General features: G+C 45.1%; 1 protein-coding gene across 3 annotated transcripts in view; it reads right to left on the reverse strand.

The window, feature by feature from the left end:
• LOC123762920 (uncharacterized) overlaps positions 1-19,122 on the reverse strand; it is a 38,611-nt gene extending 19,489 nt beyond the window's left edge. The window contains exons 1-2 of one of the 3 annotated variants that reach the window (XM_045749700.2): positions 18,997-19,122; positions 3,586-5,129 (exon numbers count right to left, since the gene is read on the reverse strand). In XM_045749700.2, coding sequence (XP_045605656.2) covers positions 3,586-4,879 — 1,294 coding nt within the window. In that variant the 5' untranslated portion in view covers positions 4,880-5,129; positions 18,997-19,122. Of the gene's footprint in view, positions 1-3,585; positions 5,130-18,683 lie in introns of all 3 variants that reach the window. The other 2 variants (XM_069302090.1, XM_045749699.2) reach the window with 2 other exon arrangements.
• Between the last annotated feature and the right edge of the window lie 346 nt (positions 19,123-19,468).

The following is a 19,468-nucleotide window of genomic DNA, read 5'->3' on the forward strand; positions in this document are numbered from 1 at the left end:
GTCACCAAACCACACGTCAGAAAGTGGAGAAACGACGACGTTTCTGTCTCTCCTGGACTGTTAACATGTCGTATAATGGAAAGAGAATGATTGATGGATAAAGATCAAGCTACCCAATAAGTGGCACAGGCATGAATAGCCCGTAAAAAAAGAGAATGGAGGAGATAGACAATATAAGGGAAGAGAGAGAGTGTGGTCAGTGGAAGAGTAAGCTGGAGAAAACATTGCTAGGCCTACCCAGCGTCGCTCTGTAGACTAATGGAAGGCGAGACGAGGAATATTTTCCCACATGACAGATCTCATGAGAATAATATCCCCCTCACCTCAGTATTATCCATTTGTAATGGAGAGGCGGCGGTAGTGGTGGTGGGGGCGGGCCAGAGGTGCCGTGACGGATGGGAGCATAGTGGCTGTATTGACTGAACTGACTGTATTTATTGTCTTGGGTGCTGGAGGCCGTCGAGGCGCGGCACTGTACCGCCACATACAGCAGTACCCTGATCACTGTAAACACACCCGTCGCTTGGAGACCCTCGCTCGCACCTCACCCACACTACAGTTTATACATTGATTCAGTTTGTAGCACACATATAGGTATACACCAAGCCCAGGGGTCAGATTCACGAAAGCACTTACGAACGTGTACATCTTTCCTCAATCTTTGACGGCTTTGGTTACATTTAATAAATCATTTACAAGCATGAAAACTTCCCATTCAACTGTTGGTATTGTTATAAACATTCTCCTAGTGCTTCGGAGCTCATTAATTATTTAATAATTGGAAACAATGTCTCCAAAGATTGAGAAAAGATGTACAGGTTCGTTAGTGCTTGCGTAACTGCTTTCGTGAATCTAGCCCCAGGACTCATTAGGAGAGGTGCTGATGTTCCTAGTGAAGTTACAAACTGAGTTGGTAGTCAGACATCAACTCGTCTGAAGACTGACCCGAGAAGCTCATTTATTTGGTAAACTTATTATTAGCTTCCATTAGGAATAAAAGTTAATGCTGAGCAATGATCAGGTTAAGGCATGCGCCAGAACCAAGTGTGTGCTGACTAGTGCTGACTAAAGTTCACGTGTATTTACCTGGTGAGTGAAGGTGTTGCAGATGCAAGTCGGCCTAGGATCAGTGGTCACTGGTGGAGGGTGTTGATGACTGAGCGCCTTGGGTTGTAGTCTCTAACTTCTGGGTGTCTACAAAGTTGGTCCAGTAGGGGAGGGGGAACCCTAAGAACACTGGCCTTCTACATAACAGTAAAGCCGCCAAAAGGTCTCCGGCGTTGAAGGCTCTGATGTACAAGCCAATCAAACCATAACGGGTCAAGCTAGAGACGAGTCTTCTCCTGGTTCTCTACTTTATACGTAACTCTGATATATTAAGGAGCGTAGGCCGTCCAGGAGAGCGGTGCGTACTGAAGATGGTACCGAACTTGTCCTTCATGGAAGGTTCTTCAACCCCCGAACTCTCAAGAAAGTCTGAAATGCACCTTGGGGCTAAAAGTTTCTGGCTTGCCTTCCTCGTTAGGTTCAATACGTGGCTCTTCTTGTTCACAGAAGAGCTATATTTCCTGCCTAAGATGTGAACTTGGTCACTGAGCACTAGTTTCCCCAACCATTCGTGTGTGTCTCTAGTTATTATGTCTCGTGTAGTGTTAGTGTGGTCCTCGTCTGTGTTGATGTGCTCCACATGTATCTGTGAGTGAACTCACCTATTTGTACTCGTCTATTTGGGCCTGCAGAATCGAGCATTTACTCTTTTGTGTGTGAGTGTGTGCGCGCGCGCGTGAGTGTTTGTGTGTACATGCGTGCGTGTGTCCGTGTCTTCCTCTATGGTTTGGATTACCTAACAAACGAAACATGTGTTATTCGAATGTAGCACACACACACGCCATACAAGCGGTGAGAGAGAAGGTCCTGCATGAGGGATGGCGGTGACGGCGCCGCACCAGACCACAGCCCGGCACACTCCCTTACCAAGTTAATCAGGAGCCGCCCTTGTCACCACGTCGCCCTCCTGGCCTCCTGCAGCACCCGCCGCCTCACACCCGCCGCCTCCTGCAGCATCAGTCATGAGACGGACGTGTCCCGGCCTCTCCCTCCTCACATATTCACAACCCCACCCCACACCCCACACCTCCACCCCCCACTCGCCCCCACCACCCCCCACTCGCCCCCTTCGCGACAAGCTGGAGGAATTTAAGGTCGGGTTGACCTTGTATAGCATTAATAACATTATCAAAATCATAACACTTTACGAACACCAAATTACCAAAATTGCGAACTTTAATCAATTCAAATAAATTTCAATAACACTGTTATACTTTGCCAAAAATGATAACGCGATGAAAAATAGATAAATAATTGTGTTAATCGTAAAATGTGTTAAATGTTTTTACTGACAAAGTGTTGAAGAGAGCGTCAGCTGGCAGCTGGAGTCGGCGTCTCTGCCTCCAGGCGGTCAACGGGTGAACTAGAGGCGTTAATCTTGGGCTGGAGGTGGACGCGCGCTCTCACGCCGGCACTGTCAACACCTTCTCAGCCTCCGGTATAGTTAAATAGATTTCGTTCAGTGTTCGGTGAAGAAGCTTTCTTCCCGTACCTCGTGACGTGCTGGTGCTCGGCCAGCATGGGTTCTTCCCGTACCTTGTGACGTGCTGGTGCTCGGCCAGCATGGGTTCTTCCCGTACCTTGTGACGTGCTGGTGCTCGGCCAGCATGGGTTCTTCCCGTACCTCGTGACGTGCTGGTGCTCGGCCAGCATGGGTTCTTCCCGTACCTTGTGACGTGCTGGTGCTCGGCCAGCACGGGTTCTTCCCGTACCTCGTGACTTACTTGTGCTCGGCCAGCATGGGGTTCAGTGCTACTGAGGCAGATTACTGTTTTGAAAACCTTTTGGAATGTAATGTATTGAGATTTAATCTTTCTTAATATACAAATTATTAAAAAAGAAGCGATTACAACTTATTATGGTGGTCAAATGTAAAATATCGGTGTGAAATGTGTTATAAGCAATAGTTCAAACATTATAAAGGTTCAACTAGCCTTATAGACTCCAAGAGGCTAGAATACTGACTGCGAAAGCGACCTTTACATCTTTTATTGCTTAGTTCAGCCGCCGGGAACTGTTCACAGACACTAAGGAACATTTTTAAGAATTTACCCGAAACGCTGTGCGTATTAGTGGCTTTAGGTTGTTGTATGTACTAGCTCTATATATAAATCCATTATGTTTGTAACTCATCTTCTATGTATGTATTTTTACCTTAATAAACATTTAGAATTTTGAATTTTGAATGGGTTTTGGCGGGTATGGTAAAAGTTGTGACTCGGAGGGTCCAAGGCGCCGGTTCTTACGCCACTTCGTGCGAAAGTGATTTGAAGAGGAGTTGTAAATAAATTAGCCAAGTGTATTGTTTGCTTTGTTTTAAATCTTTATACCACACTACCTCACCCCCGTCGCCAGATGGGTCAATACAGCCATCATTACTCACCTGGTTTTCGTTAGCACGTCGCCTCACTCACCTGAGATTCATCAGCACTTGGTCTCACTCGTCAACGTCCCCCCCCAACAGCACCCACGACTCACCTGGTATAAAGAGGTGGTTGATTGGGATGTCCTTTAGTGGCGACGGCAGGTGGGACATCCAGGATTCAAGGTCCAGACTGAGAACATCGAAGGCGACAGCTTTCGTGTTCTCATTTACTGCTAATGGCGGGAGGATGTTGGGGAGACGTGTGGTCGCGACGAAGATGGTTTTGCTATCTTCAGGATATCGTCTGTGCTGTGTGAGTGGACGTAACCAGTGATGCTTAATAATCTTCTCCTGTGTGCCAGGACGCGACAGATGATCCTGGCGGGATTTATGGTGTCCGCTGGGCACACTGAGGTCCTTGATTTCGTAGGAGACGGAGTTGAAGTTCCCAACACCCTTATCCCGGTTGTTGAGGATGCAATAGATGGGTGAGAGGTCCTGAAGGCCGTGTTCAGCGTCCAGGTCTTGAGACAGCAGCTGAGGTGCCGTACTTAGTGCTCGGAGGCTGGCCGTGGGCTCGTGGCTCCTGATGGCGGGGTTGTTGATTGCCTGGAAAAGTGTGAAGTTGGTTAAGTGGGTCATGCAGTTCTCATTTTTTTCAATACCAGTGAGGGTTGAGGCCTTGTCTAGTGGCAGAACATCGACCTTACGTAAGTTCCTTTCCTTATCTTCCCGGCCTGACCAACGGAAATTACACAAGGAGAACCCACGCCCTTTTGGACGCGACGTTTTTGCCTTCTGCAGCCCTGGCTCGGACGCTGCTGCTGCCCATGGGCGAAAGAAATGCTTTGCCTGATCTCTGAACGCGTTGGATTTGCGGTCACAGCGGACGCCCCGTTCACTCTCCTTCACTTCTATGAAAAATGGATGACTTTTATCACTTCCTGATGAACGGCCATCCTCCCTTTCTAATGGACGGTCGCCATTACTTCTTATTAAATGGCTGCCATCACTTCCTGGTGGATGGCCGCCATTACTTCCAGTTGGATGGCTGCCATCACTTCCTGGTGGATGGCCGCCATTACTTCCAGTTGGATGGCTGCCATCACTTCCTATTTGATGGCCGCCATCACTTCCTGTTGGACGGCTGCCATCACTTCCTGTTGGACGGCCGCCATCACTTCCTGTTGGATGGCCGCCATCGCTTCCTGTTGGATGGTTGTCATCACTACCTGATGGATGGCCGCCATCACTTCCTGTTGGATGGTTGTCATCACTACCTGTTGGATGGCCGCCATCACTTTCCGCAGCGCTCCTGTTGTTCCGGTTGAGGGCCTTTTCTACGCTGAGATTTCGCTGAAAGCTGTTTACGCTAGCCTCTTCCGCCTCGAACTCTTTCTTGCCCATCTACCTTGTCTTTTCATTCTGAGAATTCCTTTGACTTTCCTCCACTTAACCAACAACGCTCCGCCTACCTTTTTAAAATCGATTCTTCAGTTCTGCATCAAGGCAGGGAACTGAATGGCTGTCAACAGTGCAGGAGGTGCTAAAGAACGTTCCACAATTAACTACTAAATGTTGTGATGGATTGTTGTTGGTGAAGAATGTGAGTTCGTGTCCGCCTCCGTCCGACTTCGAGCTCCTCGCCGATGGGCCTCTGAAAACAAAGATAGAAAAATGTAATTAAAGATACATGAATTATTTTTGCGTTCACTAGTAGCCCCCCTGACAGCCGAGTAGGAGCCTGATAGCTGAGTGGACAGCGCTCGGGATTCGTAGTCCTGAGGTTCTGGGTTCAATCCCCGGTGGAGGCGGAAACAAATGGGCAGAGTTTCTTTCATTCAGCTGGTCCTGTTCACCTAGCAGCAAATAGGTACCTGGGAGTTAGACAGCTGCTACGGGCTGCTTCCTGGAGGTGTGTAACAAAAAGGAGGCCTGGTCAAGGACCGGGCCGCGGGGACGCTAAGCCCCGAAATCATCTCAAGATAACCTCAAGATAACCCCCCTTCCCTGCGGACACATTACTTCCTAATAAGATGGTTTGCCAATTTATATGAAAAACTTATCTATCCAACCTAACCCAACCTGCTCTTAATTGGAAATATATTTGACCAAAAAAATATATTTGTTGAGAGACTAGGAAAACATCTTTGACGTGAATTATTTATTTAGGACAAGCAATTTGGTTTAGGAGATAACAGCATAGTAAAACTGTTTGTATATGCGACAACGAAATGGAGAGAATAAAGGTGTCGCAGCCCTGAATGTTGCTGGATCATTGACACGGGTTGCACAAGGTCTGGCGTGTAAGTTAAAGAGCCTCGGGCCAGATTCACGAAGCAGTTACGCAAGTACTAACGTACGTGTACATCTTTCCTCAATCTTTGACGCCTTTGGTTACATTTATTAAACAGTTAACAAGCATGAAAACTTCCCAATCAACTGTTGTTATTGTTATAAACAGCCTCCTGGTGCTTTGAAGCTCATTAACTGTTTAATAATTGTAAACACAGCCGCCAAAGATTGAGAAAAGATGTGCAGGTTCGTAAGTGCTTGCGTAACTGCTTCGTGAATCTGGCCCCAGGTGCTCAAGAAAAGCACAGAAATGATGACTAACGAAAGCATCAAGTACACAACCCCAGCGGTACTGAGATAAGAAGTATGATTAAGACGGAGAAAGTTGCGTTAGGGTATCAAGGGAGCCGGTTGGCCGAGCGGATAGCACACTGGACTTGTGATCCTGTGGTCCCGGGTTCGCTTGCCGGGCGCCGGCAAGAAACAATGGGCAGAGTTTCTTTCACCTTATGCCCCTGTTACCTAGCAGTAAAATAGGTACCTGGGTGTTAGTCAGCTGTCACGGGCTGCTTCCTGGGGGGGGGGAGGCCTGATGGAGGACCGGGCCGCGGGGACACTAAAGCCCCGAAATCATCTCAAGATAAGCTCAAGAAGGGTGAGAAATGTTCACCATACAATGTCACTAATACAGTAGTAGAAGAGACGAGTGATGATAACGTGTCACCGCTACTCCTCCTGCGCCACTTAAAGCCATAATGCCGCCACTGATTGGTGGGACGTGCTATGCTGACGTAATGAACGCTCCTGATTGGACTGCTCTGGGGCCAGATTCACGAAAGCACTTACGCAAACACTTACGAACCTGTACATCTTTTCTCAATCTTTGGCGGCTTTGTTTCCAATTATTAAACAGTTAATGAGCTCCGAAGCACCAGGAGGCTGTTTATAACAATAATAACAGTTGAATGGGAAGTTTTCATGCTTGTAAATTGTTTAATAAATGTAACCAAAGGCGTCAAAGATTGAGGAAAGATGTACACGTTCGTAAGTGCTTGCGTAACTGCTTCGTGAATCTGGCCCCTGGTCGTAACGTTTTTCGAGAACCAGTTTGTATTGTATTTATTCTTATAATAGTTTGAAAACGGATAATATATGCAGCTGAATGACGCTATATGTAAATACACTGACATGTACTTGCATGTTGTCAACAGAGTGGAGTCAAGCGTACTTGAGTGCCTCACACGACCTGGTGTTTCACCTTGCATGACAATTAGCGTGCAGGGGCCGGACTGTGGCGTGCGCCCCCCCCCACCCACCAGCCCTCACCACACCACAGATAACGCCACCACCACCACCACCACCTAACAATCATTGCCTCATACCCGAGCATATTGGGGTTGGGTTCCTATATTCACCCACTTGGGCTGGACGGTAGAGCGACGGTCTCGCTTCATGCAGGTCGGCGTTCAATTCCCGACCGTCCCATTAGTTGGGTACCATTCTTTCTCCCCCCCCCCCCTTCCCCCGTCCCATCCCAAATCCTTATCCTGACCTCTTCCAAGTGCTATATAATTGTAATGGCTTGGCGCTTTATCCTGATAGTTCCCTTCCCCCCACCCCACCCCCTTTCGCTTCCTATTTATATCCGCCCGAACTCATTATTATATACGTCTAACCTACGCCTGAAACAATCAAGCCATCCCCCATAACACTACCAATTCCTGAAAATATTTTGAAAAATGTCCCTCATTTTATTGAGCTTTCATGCAATTTACAAATCTTAATTAAAAATAGGTATTGTCTCGTGATCAATAAAGATGGGGGGGGGTGCCTTTGACAAGCCACCGGCTTCCTGTCCGCGTCTAGGCCGTCATCTATAGTGGCCGTCGTGTAACTACAGGACACGCTCACATATATCATAAGTGATCTACGTCCTGGGGTTCACACTTGAGGGATCAGAGATCAATCCCCACGCAGTATAGAAGCGGTTGGGCACATTTTTGCCTGATTCTTCTGGTCACCCAGCAGTAAAATAGACACCCCCCACCCCTCCTCCAGCATCCTGGGGGATCTCGGTAACTTACATATCACAACACTGGAAGCCACATTACCCGACACTGAATAGTGTTGTGTTGTGGATCAAGTTTCATACTCTGGAAAAGGCAGTAGTGTGTGGATGGCTGTTGAAACATTTTTTTAATGCGATTAAAAAGGCATTTACATTCAGTTGAAGAAAATAGTGTGTTAGGAGCTTCCAGCAAAACTGTTTTAAAAACTGGATAATGTCGTGTAAGCCTGAACACTACTAAATGTATTCAAAGTTGCAAGGTGCATCGCACAAGGTGTAAGGTGCAGTAAGCAAGGTGCATTGCTCAAGGTGTAAAGTGCAGTAAGCAAGTTGCAAGGTGCATTGCACAAGGTGTAAAGTGCAGTAAGGAAGGTGGAGGGAAGTGATGGAGTGGTTAACATGAGCAGGACTGGCTCCCTCACCCCCGGGGAGGGAAGGTCACACCTCCATCATTGCGTGTCTTTTACTACAGGTATATTATAGTGGTGGAAGGTGGACTAGTGTCCCCCCGTCCACTCCCTGAGTGCACACACACACACACACACACACACACACACACACACACACACACACACACACACACACACACACACACACACACACACACACACACACACACACATACATACATTACCAACCAAAGAGCCAAAGTTCAACCCCCGCAAGCACAATTAGGTGAGTACATTAGTCCTCAGGCAGATTAATAGACAGGTAGATTAGTTGACAGGCAGATTAGTCGGCAGATATATTAACATACAGACAAATGTGCAGATTAACAGATAGACATGCTGTCAGATTTCCAGGCAGGCATATTAATTATCAGACAGATTAACACAGACAGATTACCATTAATGCAACACAATTTATGTTCCTGGGGTAGTAAGTGTTGATTGATAATTGTTCATGCCTAAAAAGTATAGATAATGGCTATTATTCCGCATAATCTTTGCTTTTGAGACCAGGGGCCAGATTCACGAAAGCACTTACGCAAATACTTACGAACCTGTACATCTTTTCTCAATCTTTGGCGGCTTTGTTTACAATTATTAAACAGTTAATGAGCTCCGAAGCACCAGGAGGCTGTTTGTAACAATAACAACAGTTGATTGGGAAGTTTTCATGCTTGTAAACTGGTTTAATAAATGTAACCAAAGCCATCAAAGATTGAGGAAAGATGTACACGTTCGTAAATACTTGCGTAACTGGTTCGTGAATCTGGCCCCAGGACAGTAATATTTTGAAATTTACGCAGTTCCAATGAGAAAGCGAGTGAATTTGTGTCTTTTCGTTTACATTAAGTAAAAAAATTAATAAATATTATGATATATTGTGACAGGGGACGACAAGGGCAGAGCCTGGTGGAGCTCCGCCGGTGACACTCCGTCACTGCTCTCTTTACTGTGGGCTCTGTGCTCACTTTTCCTGGTGGTAAAGTCGGCGCTTAACCCGGGGCCAGATTCACGAAGCAGTTACGCAAGTACTTACGAACGTGTCCATCTTTCCTCAATCTTTGATGGCTTTGGTTACATTTATTAAACCAGTTTACAAGCATGAAAACTTCCCAATCAACTGTTGTTATTGTTATAAACAGCCTCCTGGTGCTTCGGAGCTCATTAACTGTTTAGTAATTGTAAACAAAGCCGCCAAAGATTGAGAAAAGATGTTCAGGTTCGTAAGTGCTGGCGTAATTGCTTCGTGAATCTGGCCCCTGAAACATAGGGACCTCGCAGCACCTCTGGGGACTCACTGGGCTTCCTTCTGTCCCCCAGAGAGCGGGAGGAAGAGCAGCAGGTGTCTACCTGGGACACCTGGTTATACAGCTATCCCTGTGATCATCGGGGCTCTCACCTGTGTTCAGCGAGGAAGAAATTACTTCAATACTCCCTTCTAGTCCTCTTGAGCAGGAGGCTACGTGCCCCGATTTCATTGAATCTTCATCCCTGTACTAAAGTGGCTAGTATCCTACTGTCGGGCTTTGTCTCTCTCACAGACACACACACACACACACACACACACACACACACACACACACACACACACACACACACACACACACACACACACACAAGGTACATATAAACACAGCGTTTAAAACTAAAAATAACATAAAATGCCATCCACATTTCCGCGGAAATAAACATTCCATTCCCCTGGGCCGTAGAAGACTCGAACCGTGAACCCCACGAGAGTGAGGCCGAGGGACTATCACCCGAGCTATTGAGTAGTTTCCGGCGTTGTGGTTGCCCAGGAAGCCCTGAATCACCGCGACAAACCTGCCCCAAGTCGCTGGCTCCTTCCTAGTGATCTTCTTGGGGGGAATTCCTTGTACTCCAGGATCTTCTTTATCTGTGTTTCGACGAAGACACCGACTTTGACCTTTGTCTCAGGCACTTTAGAGAAGCAGTCTTGAAGTTACTTGAAGTCTGCCGACTCCTTACCTCCAGTTGTGACAAATTGCTTCATAAGGTATGATGTGTAGTATGAACACCTTCCCGGTACCGATGGGTTCCACTAGACGCTGTTCCTACCAAGAGAGAGCTTGATCCGCCTTGACCGCTCCCACCTGTGGCAATGCTCCTTGGCGTCCCTGCTGTCCCAAGGCAAAGACAGGATGGAACTTGGTCAAACCGCCTTGGAGAGCCATTAGTAATACCAGTATGTGAAGGTCTCCAGTGACCTCCCAGTCGTAATTACCATACTGCAAGGTCTGGTCCTGGCCACAGTAGCAACCTTTGAGGGGGAATATTAGCTATTTTCTATCATTTGGTGGAATAAGGAATTACGAAATATCAATTGTGATATTTCGTAATTCCTGGCTAGCACAACCAGCGTTGTGGTGCTAGCCAGCGTGGCACCAGTGCCAGTCAGCGTTGTGGTGCTAGCCAGCGTGGCACCAGTGCCAACCTCGTGTCCCCATGACCACCAGCTGTTGTTTACTTAGCAACGTCGCCTGACACACACGTGAAATGGTGATTTTCCTCTCGGTTTACACGTGATCATTCTCACCGCGCACTGAGGTGTCACCACCGCCACCTATTATTAACTCTACCATCTGTGTTCACTATCAGCGCTACCACCTGTGCTCACTGTCACCGTCACCACATGTACTCACCATCTCCACCTGTAGTCATTGCCACCATCACCACCTATACTCAATATCATCAGCAACCTTTTCTAAACCTTTTTGGCCAATATAGAGTACAATTTTACTCTCAAAAAATGTTCTCCAGGAGATAATTGTATCAAGTTCTGAAGACGTTGGCCTAATTTTATTTGTATTTATGATGAGGTTACGTGAATGGGACTGGAGAGGACGCGGAGGAAACAGCTGATTATTGTTGACAATGTGACGTCATCTTCTCCCACTGTCACACCTGTTGGCCGGATGCCTCTTATCATGCTGCTGATGTTGTTGCTGATGCTGTTGGTTATGGTGGTGTAGACTCTGCTCTGGCTGATAAGTGTTGTTGGTGGTGCTGTTGCTGGAGGTGCAGTTATGGTGGTGGTGTTGTAGGTAACGCTGTTTGGGATATAGTTGTGATGCTGTTGTATGGGGCACTGTTGTTGGTAGTACAGCACCATCAACATGGTTCGCTACGACAGATGTTCAAAATGTTCAAAGCTAGTCGCTGTCGATCTATAGCGACAAATCACAAAAGAATCAATTTAGCGTGAAGGCTTCTGTTGGGGCTTCACAATTGACACATTAATATCAAGCCAAAGATTTTGGAGTGTAGCAGGTTGCTACTGCAAGCAACATTCTCCAGGCTACCTACCCCACAGGTGGACGCTCCGGCGAGCTGTGGTGAGAGCGCATTCACACAAACCCTCGTCTCCAGTCTTGGAAATGGTGATGCAGGTAAGTGCTGTCGTAGCTATGGAAATATTGTGTCAATCTCTTCCACTCCATACACTTAATGAATGACAGATATACAATGAATGACTGCAGCGTTCAGGCACCCAGTACTAGTCAAAGACAAATGGCTGCACAATAGCCCTGGGGGAGACACCGTGACACATTACGTCTTGGCTAATTTTCTGCTTTTCCACATGAATGTTATGGCGTCTGAGGGGGACCAGTAGGCGCAGATGTGTTGGTTCCCAGCACCACTGAGCCTGAAGGCAGCCTCATCAAGTCTATACACTCGTGGCAATGTCCATCCTGTCTATCTTCCTTCGAAATCACTCACAAACGTTAACTCGATAAATGAGATGTTCTTCAGTGTACTGAAGCCCCGCGATGGCTACAGCCTCACTAGCCTTAAAAACATTTTTTGGTGATCACTTAAATTCTTGTAACCCGACATCGTCGTTGTCCTCCCGCCACTGTTGTTCCGAAGCCTCATTTAGAAATTCACGTTTCCACCATCTTTGTACGCAACGTATATGGTCGCATGTCTCCAGTAATCCCAGCAATATTGAATGAATCTCTTGACTAATAAAAAAATTCGTGCGGACGTTCAGATAGAACAACACTGTATGATAAGTGCGGGACACACTAATATTGGTGATGTCATATACCTTATTCTTGATCAGTGCCTCTTGACACCCCTTACTCTCTGACGTCATGCTAGTAGGGCTCAAACGACACTGGTTTTAAATGATGTCTACGGCATCAGGTACGGGTAATGAGATTGATGAAGTCTCTGGTTAAGAACGACCGAGATGGTGTTGAAGAGTTCGACCATTGTCATGTGACACAAGTCTCATTCTAAGTGCAACACCCACGACACACCTCATTGTTTACATTTACGCTAAAAATAACACGAATGCAGAGCAATTTGATCCGAATCTAAATAAGCCGCGTATTCCTCAGTAAGATCCGCTAAAGTCAAATTTGACCAATATTAGATAATAACTTGAACACTCATGCCAATATACCAGTACAGTGATATTCAACTCCCCGCAGAGATGGAGCAAGGAATGCAACTAGTCACTTGGTACGTCTTGCGAGGCTCCCGCTTGTATCTGTATGTTCTCTCCTCCTTTCATCACAGTTTGTTTGGAAACTTTAGTATTCAAGATTGGTTATAATGTTAGTTACATGAAAGGAACGCAATCAGGCTTTACAAGATGCGGAGCTTCACGAGCTGTGCAAGAACTGGGAATGTAGGACAGGGACTAAGAATGCAGCGTGTGCTTCCCGCCAGTATCATCAAACAGCCACTGGAAAACGAGTATATATTAGTATTACCATATTGTGTACATGGGCACTTGCAGCTATTCCAGACTATGTGAAGGATGACACAGCGTCTGTCAAGAGGTAACTATAAAATGCTAAGACATCCCCCTTGGCAGGACGGTTAGTCACACAGGGCCATGTCATCTGTAGTCTGCGCTTGCACACTTTGGGTGCAGTATGTAGATATCCTCTAGAACACGAGGGTGAATAAAGCCATTACAAAGCTCCAGGTACCCTATACCGGCAGGGCAGAAGGGGCAATGGCTGGGCACTCAATTATGTAGTGTGTGAGATCATGAGCTGGTACTTGCTCACAGAGTTTACACCTGGAATGCTCAGGGTTGAGAGATTCGTCCCGTGTAGTCACCTGCCACAGGTGACGGTAGCCCAGCCTGATCCTGGCAGCCGCTATGTCACACTGTCTGGTGGACGTTTCGTGCCGCCTATATACATAGGCTTCAGATCTATACAAATAATATATTTTTACACTGGTGTTTTCAGGCCTTTGTAGTGTTATTTTTCTCCAGTCAGATCTAAATGTTTGGAGCAATATTGTGACTGATCTTATGACTGATCAACCAGGTACAAATTATAGTTTCTATAATACCTAGAGGCAGCTGCAGTTCTTCCTGTTGACGATTGGACTGAGCCGTCGGTGTAGACGCAGTGCACGTGAGACAGCAGACTTCGATAGAGGAGGCAAATGTTTCGTGCGACAGCTTTTGAAACAAGCGATTATCATCATTTTTCTTAGTGACGGATGTGCATGAGGGACATCAGTGACAGGTAGATTACACTTAAAAGATATGTTCAGTTTAATGAGATTGTAGACATTTTTACTTAACTATTCATCAAACAAAGAGTGAAATGGTTAGTTCCAATCATAAGAGAATTGAGGGCACACAATAATTTGTCTCTGAACAATGCTAGAGATATAGGGTATCTCATGACTTTAATCTGAAACGTCGTGTTGAAGTATGAGTGTCTAATATGATGTGGAGTTTCAGTTCTTCTGAAACTGTTTCAGTTCTTCTTTCATTCTGGTAAACGAAGGCTTTTTTTCTTTATTAAATAATATACAATATAAAGATCATATTTACATCAATTTAAAAGGGAAAATATAACATTTATTTATAGTTTATATAATTCTCAGTAAACCCATTTTCCATATCACCACCGAGCATAAACCGTAAACCCAAAATGTTACACTTGATCTATGCCTCGCAAGAACTTCAATATTTTGTCTACAAAGGTGGCAGGAGTTTGGGTCTTGCTGTATCGATGAGTCCAGACAAATTTGTACTAATAATCCAATTTTCTCTACTTAAGGGTCCCGATTGATTACCTTTGGATCGAAAAATCATTTCTGCTGTACAAAATGTTGACCGTCGTTACCATTATGTGTAAAAAAAGAGGCTACTAAGAAAAAACTAAGCAGAGGCTACTGCCTCTGGCAGTAGCCTCTGCTTAGTTTTCAATGCGGGCGATATTTGCCTCAAACCAACGCAATACTAAAATTTCCTCTGACCTACAGAAAACGTGTGATACTCTCCGGAGACGTGGAATCTCTCAGAATAGTAATGATTTTGACCTCGGGGAAAGAAAGTTATGTGCATTGTGTTCTAGTTTCTCTGCAGTCGCACGTTACAAGTCTGACTGGGGCGGCCAAGGGGACAGGTCCAGCCCACCACACGCTTGATAGTAACATTTTTGGTCGGGGTTAATAGCATTGCTCATATTCTCCCTTGTGGTGTAGTACATTTTACATGTATAACGTTTCGATATCATTCGCAGGTTTCCCTGTCAGTAGCTACACCGGCCAGATTCTGGACCTTAGACTATTCGCTAAGCTAAAGACTATTCGCTTGGATACATGGGCTTCTTGATTCTCCTCCCGTGTCCCTAGCCTTCTGGCAGATCCTGGAGAGCTGCCTCAGTGTCTATTGCTGGTGACTTGTGTGCTGAGACCGTGTCCAAATGGTTTCAAGTTCTCCTGCTTTTGCTTGTGTTAATAACACAAACAAATAATGACAAGATGGAGGTCAATAAGTTTGACGTCCATCCTGTCACCACCATCATCAAGCATTCACACGAGTTTTGTCTTGAGTTACATTTTCCTTCAGCGTGTTCCAAGTTAACCCAGTTGACAAATATTGAATAATCTAAAAGGAACTCGCTTTTACCTGTCACTTGAATCGGGGAACCCGGATTCGATTTTCTAGTGGGACAGAAATGGTTGTGCACGTTTCCTTTCACCAAATGCTCCTGTTCACCTAGCAGTAAATACTGCAGATACCCTGGAGTTTGGCAACTGTTGTGGGGGAAGGGTCAGTTAGGCAACTTGGGAAAGGTCAGTAGCTAGACCCTGGAGGGCCTTGATACAAACCCATTGTACAAATATATACAGGCTTCCTGCCCCCAGTATGAGTATAATTATTATTATAGTCATACTGGTTTAGTGGTGGTATTGTCTTTCCAGTAGGATTCCGTAGTCCTCTCCCGTGTACCATACAGGAAGCATGCGAGTAATTATCTAAGATAACTTAGCTAGAATAGCTATACAGCTCAAAGCCACAGAATATTCAAGCGTTTCTAATCTAGATATATCATTCAGAATGTTAATATGAGAACAGAAAGTACCTTTGAAGGTGAACCTGAAAAGCTATCATTTATTAACGTGTGAGTGCATTAAAACTTTAAGGAATTTATGTTCATACTTAGAAAGTATAAGTAAGGTTGTGTTACTAGTACGATAATAATTTATGGTAATTAAAAACTCAAAAGCCGTGTTCGTGTTTCTGCGTAGCACAAAACTTCTTCCCAGTGGATCCTACAGGAGCATGTTAAGTATTCTAAGAGTACTTAAGATTAAGAATGCGAACCTTAGAAGTTCCTAAACGACAATTTGATTTACTCGCGATATGCTGCCAGACAAACTTTTAACAATCAATACTTATCAATCTCTATTTACTACTGTATATGATGAGGCTTTGTTATTTATTGATAACCTAATATGAAACTGAATTGCTGACAGCTTTTATAGCTGTTCTGCTCCGTAACTAGTTTGTCAAACTCTCTAAATGGCTATTAATATTGTTGCGCCGGTGGCTGCTTCTGATGCTGCTAGTTGTTATATACTGCCAGTTTAGTCATTATGCTCCTGTAATCATTTTGTTATCAATCATTTTTGTTAATCATTTGATTTTGCATCGAATTATAGTCTGTTTCCTCACATGTTGATGTTTGACGAAAGAAAGCATTTGTAAATTTACAGAAAAATGAAAGCTAGTTAGTAAAAAAATCAACCATGTAAATATGTAACATAAAGAAATAGTCTGTAATTTATATGAAGCTCGTGTACCCGGGCAGTGTGGCTTCTATTGCAGGCCGCCCCTATGCAACTGTTCTGGGTCAAGGACGCAGCAATAGTGACCTATATTTCAAAAATGCATTGTAAAGTTTGCACTTTACCTGTTTAATGTTTACCCCAAGCAAAAGATCCCTGATGACAAACCGCACATCAGAATATGGAGAAACGACGACGTTTCAGTCCGTCTTGGACCAGTATCAAGTCGTGGAGTTGATAATGGTCCAGGATGGACCGAAACGTCGTCATTTCTCCATTTTCTAATGTGAGGGTTTGGTCATCACATCTTCAGCCATATCTTCAGTCTTTTGCAGACGATGAGTCACATCGTCTGCAAAAGATCCCCCCAATCATCCTTCTAATTATTTTTTCCTATTTATTTTTTCCCATTTAATTTTATCACTCATTCCAACTTCAATTCAAATCCTGACTCCTCTTCCTGTCACTTTAGTCTTCGTTTCCTCACCTACATGAAGCCTCCCTCAAGTGGAACGTTGCTATCTTCAACGTTTGATAACCATAAGCTATCGAGCGAGGAGGGCAGGTGGCGTTGCTGCAGGGATGGGATTTGGGGGCTTGGGACTCCCTCCCCCGTGTCCTGGCTTCATTCGTGCTCTTCCCTCACCCCTTTCCCCTCTCACTCAAATATTCAAGCATTTTCCACCGTCAGGTCATTTATAAAAGAAATCCTGACATCAAATGGCAACAACCCGCCGCCCCCACCCATCTCCGTCCCACCCTTACCCTGTCTTTCTTACCAGCCAAGACCACGATCCTTTCTTACGCGTCCCATGTTCTTTTTCACTTGCCTCCCCCCCCCCCCCCCTTCACACCAACCTGTCCTTCTACAAAGAACGTCGCTTTTCGCTCGTATGCGTTACACGAGGCCAACAATTTTTATACTACTGGAAATGGAAGCGGCTCGCGAAACTGACGTACTGTCCCGTTTTCTGTTTTGGGCCCTTTGGTAGATTAGGAGAGGACACTTTAAATTGACCGTTTTCTTGACAGTGGGAATCCTTAGGAGGACGGGCTGATCACACATCGACCCTAGGTATTTTTCTCTCTCTCACTCTTTCTCATATACACACGCACAGTGGCGAGACATATAAATCAGCATGCCTCTGTTCACCTAACCTCTGTTACCCTGTTAACCTCGCATGCCTCTGTTACCTAGCAGTAAATAGGCACCTGAGAGTTAGACAGCTGCACCGGGCTGCATTCTAGGGACGCGTGTGTGTGTCAGAGAAATATAAATAGTGGATATGATAGAGGAAAAGTGTTTGTTGATGAATGCGGTGAGGAGTGTGCATGGCAGGAGAGTTATAGGAAAGAACGAAGAGGAACGGAGATAATGGTCAGTGATGAACACAATAGAGGTCGTGGTGAAAGATACTGTGGGGATCAAATATTGTACCATGATGGACGGGAGTTATATGTTTCACCGTGGGGCACATGGCCTTCGTGGACTTTGATAAAGCATATGCCAAAGTGAATAGTGATGAGTTACGGAGTGATGGGCGTGTTTGGGGATGGTTGAATGATGCTTAATGTTGGGGCCAGATTTTGGTGAAGAGTTTTTGCGATGGAGAATTTTTGCAGTTGCGTTGACAACTTTATGATATTTAACTACAGTATTTCTAACATGACACGTACTATTTGTGGCCTGCTTACAACATAAACTATCTGGCAAACTACTTAACTACTTCTGCTTAATTATACGCGGGGGTAACTGCATTGCATACAAAAATTTAATTAAGGCACATATACTACAAGAAAAATCTATAGTCAATTTCAAAATCTATGCAAATTAAAGTATATGGCAAATGTTATTGCAGTGTCGCTGAATTAGAAAAACTCAGAATTTAAGTAAAACTTATGAAGTTATAAACCCTCGCTAACTACCTTATTTTATCAAAACCCAAACTCACTTGAAGCAGAAGTGGAGTACAGTACTAACTTGTTGATAAGCTTGACTCACACAGGAGAGAGGCAGTGTCGTGGAGCACAGGAGAGAGGCAGTGTCGTGGAGCACAGGAGAGAGGCAGTGTCGTGGAGCACAGGAGAGAGGCAGTGTCGTGGAGCACAGGAGAGGCAGTGTTGTGGAGCACAGGAGAGAGGTAGTGTCGTGGAGGGGAGCACAGGAGAGAGGCAGTGTCGTGGAGGGGAGCACAGGAGAGAGGCAGTGTCGTGGAGGGGAGCACAGGAGAGAGGCAGTGTCGTGGAGGGGAGCGCAGGAGAGAGGCAGTGTCGTGGAGCACAGGAGAGAGGCAGATACTTAAGATTCCTCACAACTCACCTACTGTTCTGTGAGGCATTTTACACTTTTTGTGGGCATTTACTTACGCAAAAAATAAACGCCTATATAGCCGAATCCACGTTTTTTTTAGGATTTGCTCAGTATTTCGTAAAGTTTTTAATTTAATTTAAAAAGTTTATTTATTTTTTTAAATTGTATAATTAATCATTTTGTTTATTAAGCCATAACAATTTCTAAATATTTCACTGTTCTCATCTCCAACAGATGGAGAAATAACAAAGTGTAGTTAATCGGCTAAGATTACTGCGGGACTTTGCATAATTATTCTCACACTTTCAGTCCTGTTACTCACAACTAATTAATACGCCGCTTCTCTTAAGAACATTGTCAAATTTAGCCATAGTTGTTATACACGAAGGAAATCAATGGTGGTTGGCCGGCCTGCAGAGAGCGTGGAGGCGTCAGGCCCGACCTGAGGCTGAAGCAACACTGGCCACTCGCTACACCAGCTCTCTTCAGCCCTGCTCTCTCTCACACAATATACAGCCCAACTTTCTTAAATTTCGTCCGTCAAAAAAAGAAAAAGACATAAGATAAGGAACTTTTAGGGGAAAACGCCAAGCTATTGCGATTATACAGCACTTGGAAGGGGTCAGGATTAGGATTTGGGATGGGACAGGGGGGTGGAAAGGGAGTTTTTAGGCAGAATAAAATAAAACGTTATTAGGCTATGTTTTTGTAAGATAAGCAGAGTGGATCTAAGGTGAGGGTCAGGAACCCACGAACAAGAAGAGTAAAGAGGCCGCAAAATGGTTTGTAGCATA

This window comes from Procambarus clarkii, chromosome 47 (assembly GCF_040958095.1).
Source record: "Procambarus clarkii isolate CNS0578487 chromosome 47, FALCON_Pclarkii_2.0, whole genome shotgun sequence".
NCBI classification, from domain to species: domain Eukaryota; kingdom Metazoa; phylum Arthropoda; class Malacostraca; order Decapoda; family Cambaridae; genus Procambarus; species Procambarus clarkii.